This window comes from Urocitellus parryii, chromosome 5 (genome assembly GCF_045843805.1).
Source record: "Urocitellus parryii isolate mUroPar1 chromosome 5, mUroPar1.hap1, whole genome shotgun sequence".
Lineage (NCBI taxonomy): Eukaryota > Metazoa > Chordata > Mammalia > Rodentia > Sciuridae > Urocitellus > Urocitellus parryii.
Genome location: NC_135535.1, coordinates 50,446,584 through 50,462,223, shown reverse-complemented (window position 1 = coordinate 50,462,223; position 15,640 = coordinate 50,446,584). Strand labels below are relative to the sequence as shown.

General features: G+C 37.6%; 1 protein-coding gene across 2 annotated transcripts; it reads right to left on the bottom strand.

Annotated features, from left to right (window-relative positions):
* Positions 1–7,189: 7,189 nt before the first annotated feature.
* Llph (LLP homolog, long-term synaptic facilitation factor) lies at positions 7,190–13,198 on the bottom strand. Of its 2 annotated transcripts, none has more exons than XM_026386663.2 (3): positions 12,929–13,116; positions 12,083–12,294; positions 7,190–8,473 (listed from the first exon to the last, which is right to left on the bottom strand). In XM_026386663.2, exons 2-3 carry the CDS (start codon positions 12,285–12,287, stop codon positions 8,295–8,297), a joined length of 384 nt encoding a protein of 127 aa, XP_026242448.2. In that variant the 5' UTR covers positions 12,288–12,294; positions 12,929–13,116; the 3' UTR covers positions 7,190–8,294. The 2 variants fall into 2 exon arrangements, with proteins under 2 accessions (XP_026242448.2, XP_026242447.2); XM_026386662.2 differs by lacking the exon at positions 12,929–13,116 and adding an exon at positions 13,132–13,198 and having other exon boundaries at positions 7,194–8,473.
* Between the last annotated feature and the right edge of the window lie 2,442 nt (positions 13,199–15,640).

The window sequence follows — 15,640 nt, the reverse complement described above, 5'->3', positions numbered from 1 at the left end:
GAAGAAATAGACCTGCAAAAAAGATCACTAGTCACACATCATAGTTTCATTTAACAGTTTCTCTTTTTATAGAAAAGAATAAAATTAATTTTCACATTAGTCCGAATGTTACCAATTGTGTGGCTAGTTATCACTGATTTATGGTTTAGAAAAAAATTGGTGTGAGAATACAGCAATCAAGGCCCCAGGACTACTCTCCCACAAACTAAGAATATCTTGGGAAAATTGGTCTTTCTTTCCTCTCTGCTAAAAAACCCAGGGTTAAAATAGGGGTGATCTCTACAATATTTCCCAGCCTTAAAATGCTATGACTATTTTAATCTATATTAATTTCATATTAATGAAACCAACCTGTAAGTGGATTTGTGTAAAATATTTTCAGCTAGACCACCCACCTAATCAAACTATATTGGAATGCCATTACATGTGTCAGTATTCTAGGTGCCATATTAAATTAAAACAGAATCCTTTCTCCAGCATTTAATATTTTCAAAAATGATTTGTAAACTTTCAGGAAGTCAGCTATGAGATTTGCGAAAATCTTTACAACAAAATCATCTTTGTTGGCTGGTGGGTAACACACCTAAACCCACAGACACAACTCAATGAAAACCTTTTGGTGCCACCTGCCTTGTTGTTATGGTTTACCTATGAGGTGTCCTCCAATGGCTCATGTATTTGACAATAATAGAACATTCAGAAGTGAAAAGATTGGGTTATGTTAGCCTTAACCTAACCAATGCGTTAATCCAGCTGAAGGGATTAACTGGGTGGTGAGGTGGGCAGGTAGGGTGTGCAGGAGGAGGTAGGTCACTTCAGACGTGCCTTCAGGGTTATTTATTTTGTTCCTGATGAGGGGAGAGAGCTCTCTCTCTGCTTCTTGGCTCTTGTGTCCCAAACTGCTTCCTTCCACCACACTCTTCTGCCATGATGTTCTGTCTCACCTCGGGCCCAGAGCAATGGAGATGGCTGTCCGTGGACTGAGGCCTCTGAAACTGTGAGCCCCAAATAAACTTTTCCTCTTCTACAATTGTTTTTGTCAGGTATTTTGGTCACAGCAGCAAAAAAAAAAAAAAAAAAAAAAAAAAAAGCTGACTAAAACTCAGTGAATTTTTTTCTTTTGGACACAATTGCCTTCACGCTAGAAAGTTGGAGTGAGGGGGACTTCCAAATGTAAAATGCTTCAGGATGGAGAAATAAGATTCAACTCACCTGAATTCTCAAATAAAGAGAAGCCTTCATTTAATAAATACAGACATTACTTTGAAGCAGGAGTCAGCAATTTATCTCTAAAAGCCGGATCATAATTCAGGTTTTGCAGGCGATTGAAAGGTCTGGGTCTCAACTATTCAGCTCCACCTTTTTTTTTTTTTTTTTTTTTTTTGTACCAGGGATTGAACCCAGGAGTTGCTTAAACACTAAGCCATATACCCAGCCCTTTTAAAAATGTTTCAATTTTGAGACAGGTTCTCACTAGGTTGCTTACATTCTCGCTAAATTGCTGAGGCTAGCTTTGAAACTGCAATCCTCCTGCCTCAACCTCCTGAGTCGATGGGATTACAGACATGTACTACTGTGCCCAGCTCAGCTCCACCATTGTACCACAAAAGTAACCATAGACAGTGCATGAAAAAGTGGTGGTGGCTATGTGCCAACAAAACTTTATTTGCAAGAACAGATGACCAGCACATTTGCCTACCCCTGTTGGAAAGCATACTTTCTATTCATATTGAATCCAGCTAAAAGGAGATGAGGGTGAAGAGGAAGAGGAAGAAAAACCTAATGAGTAGGTTTACTCATTAGTGACTTGAGCCCAAGGAGGAAATTAAAGTAATACTGAAGAAGCCAATGTAGAAAGAAGAAAAGAGAAATGCAGAGAAACAAGTAGTCAAGTAGTGAAGAAAAATAACAAGCAGGAAACCCATTTCTATCGTGGTCACTGGTCCATAAGGAGAATTGCTAGGGATCATTATAAAAACAAAAAACATGTATGACTGAATTCAGTGATTTTAAAAAATGTTTGACTCACAGCTTAAAATCTTTTTCAAAACAATTTAAAAAATGCAAGAAAAAAAGATAGAAGGTGAAAGACGAAAAGTAAAGGGATGGAAAGAGTGCCAAATGGAGGCAGGAGCAGGGTGTGGGCCAGGAAGCAAGAAAAAGGAAAGTGTCCATTTTTTCCTGACTTTTCAGTCTTTGCTACTAGAATTCCAAGTGCCAAGTCTGAGCTGAGACCTTTTGATCTTGCTGGGGATTTCCTGGTCAAAACAGTCAGCTGCAGCTTACCCAGCAATAACACAGCCATCACAGCCATTCCTCAGCCAATGTCAGATTCCTCTGCTCTGAGCTCAATGTGTGCACTGGTCTTTAAAGACAAGGAAGGGAAATTAACATGAATCAGTGTCTTCATCCATTCGTCACACCTTGCCATTGCCTTTCAATTAAGAACTATATGAACAGAATCCCCAGATCTGGGAGTACTCTGGCACTTTGGTTCTAAGGACTGAAGTATGGTCTTCAGTTTTGACCTTGTAAACCTCATAAGCTGAGATGTGGGTGTGAGAAAGAAGAATAAACCACTCAGGACCATTGGGTAGAGTTACATGGAAACCATCTTAATTAAATGGGTATTGATCTCTGTGCTTGTCCCCTTCCGTTTCTTTCTCTCATATCTCCTCCAGAGACAATTCAACAGCCTCTTTTCAATCCATACCTGGCTTTACATAATGCTCACATTCAGGAAGTTCTTCTTTACATTTAACCTAAATCCTTTCTGCTAGTTAAAACCTGTTTCCTCAGTGGAGATTTGGAACAGCTGGTTTCCATTCTCTTTATGGCAAGTCTTCTTAAAGATTCACAGGCTTATAAAGGACATTCATACCAACGTCACCTAAGGCACATAGCTCCTTTTTTATAAAGTATTTTCCAAGAATATTTTCCTGTACATATGTTAATAACCAATTGCCCAGGCTGTGGAGATCTGACTCATTGAGATTTCAGATTCAGCTGTGGAGATTTCTACAGCTCAAGAAAGAACAGCCCTTATCCAATAACTCAAGGTAGAAGAGGGTATAGAGGCAACCACTTTGTATTTAATAATGATTAAATACCTGCTTTGTTGAAGATACTGGTAAATTGAAGTTTGGGGGAAAACTAAAAGAAGAGTAGAGTGCTTACATCTGAATAGGGAAGCATGTGGAAATGACCAATCTTTGGCCAACTGCCTTCAGTTCTGCTCAAGAATATCATCTCTTTGTGGGAGCAAGTTGAGGCATTTGAGAATTTTGACAAATAGCACCCAATGTTGGTCTCTCAATGAAATTTGTAACTTCTCCCCATCACACACCTCAAACGGTTTCTTCTCTGAAGCATTGGGTGGGGGGGGAAATCTGGAGCTATACAAAAGATCCTCAGCTGACTGAGGAGCAAACAACATATGTTCTTGAACATCTGTGCTTTTCCTGAGCTATTTTTTTCCATTATTGTCAAGAGAAAAGAAGTTTAGTGGAATGTTTCTCCACAGAGGCACAAGTCCATAATACTCCCTGTTGATTACATATAAAAGACACAAAATATTAGTTTATTAAAAGCAGCTTCAACCATTGCTGTACAAAGCAGTTTTCCAGTGGAACAGATTTATGAAGTAACGGCTGAAAGGTATGCAGATCACAAGATCCATGACAAATGTACTTTATTACACGGATCAGAAATTCCATATGTACTAGCAGTTACTGTACAATGATACACAACACCCAACTAAGACCACTTAAAGGTTTTTGCTGATATTGAAAACTACAAAGACACAATGTGAGAGTGAGAAAGTGTTTCATAAGATAGCATAATGCCAAGACAATTCATTGCTTTAGGAAATAAAATACATTCTGCATATTATAAACTTAATATATTATAAAGCTATGTTATTCTTTAAATTAAAATTCGAAAGTCTTTACCCCACTCATTGTTTAAAGCAGATGTTTATAACGTTTTTTCCATACTTTAATTTGAAACTTGGTTGAATGAGTACCAGACTTAACATTAATAAAATTAAGATTTCAGAGTTTGTTATTTCTATCAAAAAAAGATACTGAAGTCTAGAATCATGTAGCACCAAAAGACTGGATAGAGCAAAATAAACCCAATACATTTCAAATACAACATTTTTATATAAGGCAGTTCTTGGCTGAAAAGAATGTCAGCAACTTTTGACCTGAGTTCCAAGTACAGCATTTGAACCCATTCTACTATATTTCACTTGGTTTTCCAGCCTGAGCTTGACAGGGTACTACTCCCACTTCAGCTCATTACTTCTCCCAGTTATCTTGATTACAAGGTTCCTCTTTAGATGCAGTCAGGCCCTCTTTATGACTTTGCATCATAGGTATTCATTCTATACTCAGAACAGTTTTGTTCACTACTTAACAGTTGCACTACCTATTCGGTTTTCTAATCTGAAGTTAGGGATAAGAGTATTGTTCCCACACCTTTCTTTGTTTTATATAAGTGAATTTAGCACAATAAGCATTCTCTAAATGTTGGCCCTTTTGGTTGTTTACTACTACCCTAATGAATGAGTCTTATGTGACATGAAATTGTGTTGTTTCCCTGTTCTAAAATAGGTGTGAAAGACCTTTGACATTCAACTATGTAAATTTTAGCATTCTTTTCCTAAGCAGGCCCAACCTTGGCTCTGGTCCTTCTAGCTGCCTGATAGCCCCTATGGACAGCAGAATGGCTTTTAAACTCTTGTAAACCTTTAAAGGTCATCCCTCACCCACAAACCCTTTCTTGTAAAACGGGTATGTGTCTGCTGTAATAGTGTTCTCATATGCCAGCAAATACTAGGAAAAAAGAATTCTTTATATTTGTGCCTAGCACATAGTTGAATCAATCTGCCAGGTGGCATAAGTCAGCCACTTAGCTAGTAAGATTACCCAAGTCTAATATCTGAATTTCAATTGTAGTGCTTATAAATTTGGCAATTCTGGCCAGGCACAGTGGTGCATGCCTATAACCCCAGTGGCTCTGAAAGCTGAGAGCGGAAGATCACAAGTTCAAAGCCAGCCTCAGCAACTGCAAGGCGCTAAGTCACTCAGTGAGACCCTGTCTCTAAATAAAATACAAAATAGGGCTGGGGATTTGGCTCAGTGGTTGAATGCCCCTGAGTTCAATCCCTGGTACAAAATAAATAAATAGATACATACATAGATAGATAGATAGATCTGGCAATTCCTTGATGTCTCTTTAGAGGCCCCTAATTTTATTTTGTGACTAGCACTTCACTAGCCTAAACTATACACCATTGTCTCTTGTCACCACCCACCAGTACATTTCAGATCGTTGAATCAAGTCATTTAGAGCCAGATAGTTTTTCTTCTCCAGCTTCTAAAAATCCTAGATATGTAGGTCCAAATTTTGAAAACATTCAAATTTCTTAACAAGCAAATATACACTGTTGCATATTTCATATAGCATGCAAAGTAGTGGAAAAAGATAGGCATCTACATTAATTTGACAACAGAAAAAATAACGTGGTCAAAACTACTACTTAGAACTTCAACTGCAGTTCACATTTCTTATCAGTGGCAGCCTGTGCAATGATGATCATGGCCATACCTTCCTCTTTTGGAAAAGGTGGGTCCATTCCTAATGAAGAGTTTCTTAGGGAAATCCAGTCTGTTTTAGGCCCAGAGGTTTGAGGAGCATTCTAAGAATCATTTCTTTACTAAAACCTGCTCTTTATCTGATCCTGAGTCTGTATCAACCTAACCCATCATGGGTTGAACCAAAAATTAAGTGTTCTACCCTAAAATCACCTTTTTCTTTTAGCAATTTTGGGCATCCTGAAGGGGCAGATTGTCATTCTGAGAGTACAGGCTCTAGGGCCCAGCTGCCTGAATTTGAATCGCAGGTCTCCTGGTTTTGTATACATGGCCTATGTGCCTCAGTTTCATTCTGTGTAAAGACAGAATATTAGCACCCAACTCAGGATTACTGGATGAATTAAATGAATTAATACTTTATGCTATTTTGATTATTCTTAAATATTTGAATATAATTTTTAAAAAATACAACAAAAACTTTACATTCAATTCCTAATGCAATAGTTCAACCTAATTCCAAAAATGATTTGGTATTTAGCTTGAGCTCCACCTGGTGGTTTTACAGTTCTCTGGAAAACATCAGTCAAATTAAAAGAAGATAAATTTTAAAAAGATAAGGGGCTGGGGTTGTAGCTCAGCAGTAGTGTGCTCCCCTCACATGCAGAGGCCTTGGGTTCGATCCTCAGCACCACATAAAAATAAAATAAAGGTATTGTGTCCATCTACAACTAAAAAATTTTTTTTTAAAAGATAAGTTAATAATAGATATAAGTGCTACTTCTCGATTTATCACACCCTGCACTACTTTTGAAACGTCAGTCTAAATCTCTGTGTGTATCTGTATGTGGTACTGGAGATTGAACCTGACTCTATGAATGTTAGGCAAGTGCTCTATCACTGACCTACATGTCCAACCTATTTTAAATATTTGAAGTTATCCACTAACTTCTGAAATGAAATAGAATTAATTAAGAAAAGCCTATTAAAATAACTTCAATTATTTTACTGGCATTAAATTTTATAGATTCCAAAATTCTATAGGATTTTGGTCATATCCTATCTATCTATACTATGCCCCAGCCTCCTAAGATTCTTGGCAGTTTGTGACCTCATGGCCAAGTGAATTTATTCTAAAAATTTTCACCCTTCACTTGATTTTCTGGTGTATTTAACGTCTTCTTCTGAGCAGGTGCACAGTTCTCAGTTCTACGTACCCAGGTAATATTACCCGGTACCTAGAGAAGTCCCTGGTACAAAGGAAGTACTCAATAAATATTTCATTATGTCAGTAAACAAATAAGATTATTAATCTGATTAGACTGGAATTTCAGAGGAAATGAGAAATTTAGATTGATTAAAGTTGATTGAAATTAGCAAATTATAGCAAGATATTTAACTAAAACTAACTTCCATTACAGTACCAACATTTTCTTTTTCTTTTTTTTAAGAGAGAGTGAGAGAGGAGAGAGAGAAATTTTTTTTTAATATTTATTTTTTAGTTCTCGGCGGACACAACATCTTTGTTGGTATGTGGTGCTGAGGATCGAACCCGGGTCGCACGCATGCCAGGCGAGCACGCTACCGCTTGAGCCACATCCCCAGCCCCTAGTACCAACATTTTCGATAATGTATTCTATTTCTCAGAAACTGACCTATATAAGACCATATAATAATAAAGTAATATTTCCTGTCATTCTTTAGGTATATAGCATTACCCAAATTGATGTGACCACAATTTTTTTTTTTCCCCAAAAGCACCTGGAGAAGTGGATTCTGAAAAACATACTCTGGGAAAGCTGTACTATATTATATTTAGGCTACACAATATTAAAACTGAAGAACATTAAGTAAGTTTCTAGGAAAAATCTGAGGTACTTTAATTTGAAACATATTGATTTGTATAAATTCACATATTCCACCTAAGACTTTTAAATAATTTAATGGAAATTTCTGGTCTTTTCTAGTACTGAGAAACCTTCATAATATACAAAAGAAGAAAAGATCAAAGTTTTACACACAAAATATCTTTTATTCTGAATTACAGAAATCAAAACTTCAATCTAGTACTATTTATAAGACCCACTGATGTCACATTTTTAAAAAATATAACTACATAATAGCTTTTTATATTTGAGTTCGCTCAAATTTGTCAGTTTATCATTTTACCTTTATTGGATGATTTTACCAAGTTGTAAGATCCAACAATTACAACCACATCAATTTTTTTTTTTTGGTACCAGGGATTGAATTTAGGGGCACTCAACCACTAAGCCACACCACAAACCTTTTTATTTTTTGAGACATGGTCTCAGTTGCTTAGGAACTCGCTAAGTTGCTGAGGCTGTCGCTGAACTTGTAATCCACCTGCCTAAATCTCCTGAGCTGCTGGGATCACGTGTGTTCCAACACACCTGGTAAACCATATTAATTCTTGACAGAATTTTGATGTCTTATAGTATACAGATATTGAGTGACATCCAATTAAAACATCAATATACCTTTCATTTACCAAAGAAAATACTTTATTCAAGTTTCCAAAACAAACTTGAGGGGTTATTCTGGGTTTGAATTGAAGACAAAAAGTCAACTTAAAATATGAAAATGAATAGTTTTCATTTAGTGACAGTCAAAATCAATGTATACATTCTCCAATCAAACATCTGTCCCATGTAGAATTCTTCAAGTTTTAAGAGTCTACCAGGCCAAACCCTTTGCTGCCTTTGCTGCTTTCACTTTGCTCTTCCCCTTTCCTTTTTCTCGCTTTGCCTTCAGTCTTTTTCTTTGCCTCTGGTTCATCCACACAGGGTACTGTCCATGCTGGTCTAGAAGAGTCTTTTTGTTTCTCTTAATCTCAGTCTCCATTTTCATGTCGTCTGAATAAAAAAAATATGGAGAAACTATTAACACTTACCCCGTGAAAGCATATGAATGCATTGGGCCTATCAGAACTGAAGGCAGACTGAAACTACAAAAAAACCTTTTCTAGAATGCTCTCATTCACTCAAACAAAACTCCTCGCAGCAAACTTGACAAAATCAGATACATGCTATATATTACTATAATCATGAATGACCTAAGTGTTTGTAACTACACGCACCAATCATTTCTACACTCACTGAGGAACTTTCTAAAGAATGTTGTCCTGATTGTGCTTTGGAATAATAAAGTCAAAAAGGAAGCATTAGGATTTATGGCTTTAAGCTACTGAATTAGTGGATAAATGTATGGTTCTGAGCACATATGAATTGTAAGAATGCTTCTCATATTAAGTGATTCCTTGAGTTACATAAGACAGTTGAGCCAGTAAGAAGTGCATCCATACTTCTAATGGACACGTCTTATAAGTAAATGATGAAGAATGACTGGTCATTTCTTATGAACTTGAGCTAAATTTTAATAAACTTAGAAAGAACTTAAATGAAGTCAATGGAATGGTTCAACAGCAGGCTGTGGTAACAAAGATAAGCATATAACAGAGAAGAAAGATCTGGACACATCCTGGGGCTGTGCTGGGGTTGCCACACTTCTAACCAGGCAATACCCAGAGACCCAGCTCTACTAACAGGGAACTTGGCTGAAGTTCCATGAAACTATGCTATGGCATATCTGCCACTAATCTTATTAACTGGTAAGGAACATGCCCAGAATGTCCCTCTCATGTACTTAACCAAGTTATACAAGATCTTCAATCATCTTTACTACCTGATGTTATATTCGATAGTCACCATTGTTTCCATGCTGCTGAAAATAGTGCTAGTATTTAATAGTTACTCAGTAACTAGTGGTTGAGTGATTACTTTAGGTAGGTTCTGTTAAGAACATGGAAAAAAGACTTGAGATTTTATTTAAGAATGCCAGTGATATAATCAAATTTATAATCAAAAAAGATCACACTGGGTAATATGTAGAAGATAAACCAAAAAAGGAAAAAGCTGAAGAAGACAGAAGCAAAAAGGTTACTATAATGGTATAGGCAAGAGATGATGGTTGTTTTAGTCAGCTTTTTCGCTGCTGTGACTAAAAGATCTGACCAGAACAATTTGAGGGCTCACAGTTTCAAAGATCTTAATCCACTCAAGATGAGGCAGAACATCATGGAGTATGTGACAGAGGGAAGCAGCTCACTTGGTGATCAAGAAACAGAAGGAGTCTCCACTCTCCATATACAAAATATATACCACAAAACCACACCCCAATTCCTACTTCCTCCAGACAAACCCTATTATTTCAATTACCACTTGGTTATTCCTATCAGGGGATTAATTCATTGATTGGGTTAACATCTTATAACCCAATCATTTCTACTTTGAATCTTCTTGCATTGTCTCACACATGAGTTTTTGGGGGACACCTCACATTCAAACCATAACAATAGTCATTTGAATTAAGATGAATGCAGGAAAAAAACAGATTCTGCTGAAATTTTTAAATAATAAATAAGATTTGTTAATAGTTTAGATATAGAGGAAAAAAGAAAGGATGACTAGTAGTTTTGTGGCTTAAGAAACTGGGTAGGCAGCTGAAAAAATAGAAATAAGGAACGTGAACTTTAAGGGCAGCGATAAAGAACCATCTTGATTACTAAGTAGGACTCTCCTCACTCTCAGTCCTGTCCCCATTTAGCTCCTGAAATACTCTAAGAATGAGGGCATTCTCTAGACATTCCCTAGGCAGGAGATGGATGAGAGAATGCCTCTTTGAGGATGATGAGAAAAAAGAAGAGGGGCTGGGGATGTGGCTCAAGCGGTAGCACGCTCGCCTGGCATGCGTGCGGCCCGGGTTTGATCCTCAGCACCACATACAAAACAAAAATGTTGTATCCATCGAAAACTTAAAAAAAAAATAAAAATAAATATTAAAAAGAAAATTAGTAACATTAAATAACACAAGAACTAGAAAATAAAGTTGAGGAAATTACAGAATATAACGAAAGAAAAGAGAGGAGAGAAAAGAGAAACAGGAGAGAAAAGAAAATTAAAGGATCAATTCAAGACTCAGGAGTGCATGGGAATCTGGCATACAGATTTTAAAATCTTTGGCTTTATTAGTCATTAGGGAAATACAAATCAAAATTGTAGGACACTAACCCTGTACATTGTTGGTGCAAAAGTAAAATAGTGTGGCTGAGGTGGAAAAGAATAAACAAAGAATGATATGATCCAGCACTGCCATTTATAAGTATATTCCCCCCCAAAAACAAAAGCAGGCATTAAAAAAAAAAAAAAAAAAAAAAAACTTATACACAAATGTTCACAAGAGCACTATTTATAATAGTGAGAAGGTAGAAGCAACCCAAATGCTGTTCAACCAATGAATGGATAAATGAAATACAGTATATAAAGCAGACTATTAACTTAAAAGGGAAGTATTGATATATGCTACAACATGGGTGAAACTCAAAAATATTATGCTAAGTAAGAAAGGAAAGGCACAAAAGACTGCATATTGTATGATTCCATTTCATACTCAAAACAAGTAAGTACATAAAGACACAAAGCACATTGGTGGTTGTTGGAGGCAGAGGGTTCAAGGCTCTTTAATAGGTACAGGGTTTCTTTTTAGATGGTGAAAATGTTTTGGAACTAGAGATGATGGTTACATAAAACTGTAAATGTACTAAGTGCAACTGAATAGTATACTGTAGGGAGAGGGATTGAGAAGAAAGAGAAAATTTTAAAATGGTCATTTTTAAGAATGGGAAAGGAAACTTTTAGGATTGTAAGGTTGAAGAATACTGCTCTCTTCCCAGACCATATATACCACATAAACATTATTTCAAGAGTATGGATGCTGGGCTGAGGATGTGGCTCAAGCGGTAGCGCACTCGCCTGGCATGCGCGCTGCACCACATACAAATAAAGATGCTGTGTCCGCTGAAAACTAAAAAATAAATATTAAAAATTCTCTCTCTCTCTTTTTAAAAAAAATTAGAGTATGGATGCTGAGAGTGCTTAATTCAACTTGCTGCCAAATTGGTGCATTAGGATGTGAGATCCAACAAACTTTTTGCTCTGCTGAAACTAGCACCTTATACAGTCTCTACCTTAAGACTATGGTTAAGACACAGAGGTCCCTGGAATTTGTGTAAATAAAATCCACTGAAACTGTGATTTTTCAGGATAACTGATAAGTACATAAGACTCACAGTATGTTAAGCTTGCAAAGAAGACCTCTTTCTATTCTGTGGGGACTCTGACTGAATTGTGCACCCTTCCAACAAGTGTAGGTTTGCCTCCTGTAGTATCATCTACTCCTCAAGCAGATTATTGTTTAATTACACAAGATCCATCTTGAATAATCCACAACATGCCTATCCACATGAACTGGTTTTAAAAGTTTAGCACAGAATTTCTTATAGCAATGTAGCCTTCAATAATAAACGTGAGCAGATTTGAAGGTAGGCAGAGAGCAGTTACAAAAAAAAAAAAAACCCACAAAAAGAAACTAATATAATTTTTTTTAAATAAAGCACATAAACTCACCTTTTTCATCATTCACCACACTCTGCGTTTTCTCTTGGCAATGTTTAGGTACCACCACAGTTGCTATTTCTTCAACATCTTTCATTAAAACATCACTGCCAACTTTGAGAATATTTTTAAGTCTGTTGAGCTCTTTCAGAGCATTCTTTTTCCTCTTTTCAGCCCGCATCTTCCTTTTCCACTTACTCCGTAAGCTTTTAGCCATCTTTTACCTGGCAGTTAACAAAAATATATATTCAAAAGCAAATTGTTTACTACTAAAAAAAGGCATATCCCTGGGAAATCAAGACACCACGTATTTCTCTACAAAACAGGAAAAAATAGAAGATAAGCTCTTCACTCTTCAAGATTTATGACAGCTTAATGTGCAACTTATGTGAGGGTCAATATGGCTCCTATTGTCACTAAATAACAATTAAGAACGTTAAATCAAACTCCCAGTGGTCAAAGGCAAACTGTAAATAAAGCCAATTCTGAAACCTCCTTGGTTTCCCTACAAAATAATTTCCCCCAAAATGCAAAGAGCATCACCATCTTAAGTTTACTAATTAGGAAATGACTTTGACAAACTGCCCTCCAAAGGAATGTGGGTACCAGGAAAGTAGAAGTTACAGATTGTATTCACCGTTGAATTCCTCAGTCCACAGCGGTTTGCGCACAGTAAAGGATGAAGGGTGACTAGCTGAATACCAAAATACGAATGCCAGCCATCACAAACCTACTTGGCCACCTTGTCTACAAGGACCCAAGCCCGGCAGGGGGACAGCATACAGCATTGCGGAATACTCTTTGAGGGTCAAAGTTAACCTTAGCACGACTGATGGACAAGAAAAGGCTTTATCTTACACAGAAAATGAGCAAGTCAAAGGGCCGCCATCAGGAGCCAGAGACTCTTGTCCTTGACCGAGTCCTGGCTTTTTACACCGAAGAGATCAAACATGGCGCAAGAGGGTCAAAGCTTGGCACGAAATTTTCCACAGGGAGCAAATCGAGCCCCAGGTCTCACACCCCACTGTACCCCGGAGGGAAGACGCAAACAACAAACTCACAAGATCACGTTTTGCAAGCAGCACGCTGCCACCGACTGGAAGCCCCCAACTTCCGGCTTCCGGCCGGTGAGCGCAGTGCGTGCCGGGAGTCAGTACGGCCGCTAAAGCTTCAGAGGCGGGGCAGGCGCTGACGAGCTTTCTGCTTTAGGTGTTTCGCAGACTTTGAACCCTTGTTGGTCCGATACCTGTACAGAAGTAGGATTTAGCCAATTCTAAACTGCGCTCCAGTTCCAGTCGGCTGTCTGGACGTGTGTTTACCTGCTTCTGGGAAGTGGGCGCATTAGCACCCGACACTTATCACAGGGAGTGAATCCCGCCTGGGAACTGTGCACCCAGGTAGAGCAAAGCCCACCTTTAAAAGCTGACCTCACTGGCACCAGCTACTCTAGAGGTTGCTTAAAGCCAATCATCTTAGATAATGGGTTCTTTAAGAGATGTATTGAGGTAATCCTTATTTGCAGCCTGGAAACTCACTCCCATCTTGGTTTATGATCTTGTTGTAGGGACAGATGAGGCAAGGCACTGAAGATAGCAGGAGACAGTTTTATTTGACTGCAGCCAGGTTCAGAGGGCACAGCTTTTGCTGTAATCAATCACTCCCCTGTACCCTGAGGTCAATAGTTCCAGAATTTTATACCCTGTATATAAGGGGAGGGACTCAGAAGTTCACAGTCTTCAGACGTTCACATAAAAGCAGTTTTTTTTCTTTCATTGTTCTGGGCAAGTTAACCCTTCAAGGACAACACTTGAGAAGGGGAGAGCTTCTTCTCCCTTTTTATTCCTCCTCCTGCCAGCTGTTACCATGGAGCCCAATTGGTAACTTCTCTTACCTTAAAAATGGAGACATCTCTGTGAAGCCCAGCTCAAGGCCAGAGGCCTTGTTTGCACATTTCTACAAACTACTGTACTTGATACGTTTGTGAAAAACTAGTAAGGGGGTGTCCAGCAGTGGAGTGCTGGTATCTTCCCTGCCAGTGGCCAAGTAAAACAGAGCGACAGGAAAATAGGAAGTTTATCTACATTGAACTCTTTTGCTGACAGTCCCCAAATCAGCCATGTTGAAGATTTCTGGAGAAGCCCAGTTAAGACATTTCTGTAGAGAAAGGAAGTACACATATGCCAAAACTTAGCAAATTGTACACTTTAAATTGTACACTTGCAACTTATTTTGTCAGTTATGTCTCAAAACTGTCACCCAAATCAGAAAGTAATACTATTCCAAAGGAGAATTTAAAGTATAAAATTTGTTTCACTTCAAGTGATGTTTACCTGTCTGAATGCTTACATACGAGGAAGTGCTACGCCTAGGACATTGAGCTCAGGAACAACACTGTTATTTAACGTATACTTTTTTTTCCCTTTCAGTACTACCAGGGAATGAACTCAGGGGCACTTAACCACTGAGTCACATCCCCAGCCCTTTTTTGTATTTTATTTGGAGACAGGGTCTCACTGAGTTGCTTAGCACCTTGCTAAATTGCTGAGACTGGCTTTGAATTCTCAATTCTCCTGCTTCAGCATCCCAAGTCAATGGGATTACAGGTGTGTGCCACTACACTGTCTCTAACTTACACTTCTTATGGTATAAGCATTAGAACCACACAGGTGGGTGTTGTATTTTTGGTTAGAACATTTGAGAATAATATGGTATTGAGAGTCTGGATTTCTTAGAACAAGTTTTTTTTTTCCTCTTTTTTTAAACATTGGGCTGAAAAAATCCTAGGCTTAAAAAAAAAAAAAAGAAAACCTAGTTTCTTTAAATGGAAGATTGTGTCTATCTTATGTTAACTGTATACCTGATTTTTCAAATTAGAATTTAGCCTCATTTCCCCAGAAATATATCTGCATATTGCATTTTAAACTAGAGTAAATTCCCTTTCACATAGTCAAAAATGACTGCATATTGCTTAACATTCCTGGCAAAGAGTTTTGAATAGAAATTTTGCAAAAGAAACAATAACCTATTATGAAAATTATTGTACTAAAATACATGTCACAATTCAGCATTACAAATACTTTATAAAACAATCATGGACTATGATATAGGGAAAAAAAGTTTTAACTCATGTCCAGTTTGTACAAATGAATTTCTAACAATAAATGGCCTTAGCATATTTTTATTTTATTTTTTTTAAAGAGAGAGTAGAGAGAGAGAGAGAGAGAGAGAGAGAATTTTTAATATTTATTTTTTAGTTCTTGGCAAACACATCTTTGTTGGTATGTGGTGCTGAGGATCGAACCCGGGCCACACGCATGTCAGGCAAGCGCGCTACCGCTTGAGCCACATCCCCAGCCCTCTGGCCTTAGCATATTTAAAAACTCATAAGCCACTCTCATTCATACATTCAAGTATAAACTCTGCAGTAGGCACTTTTCTAAATATACAAAGGTGAAGGAAAACAAACAACTGTGTTTGGGACACTTTAACCCCTGGTGGAAGAATAAGGATTAAGGATCAATCTGGATATGGCTATAACTCAAGAGAGCTGGAAGGAGCTTATGGAACTAA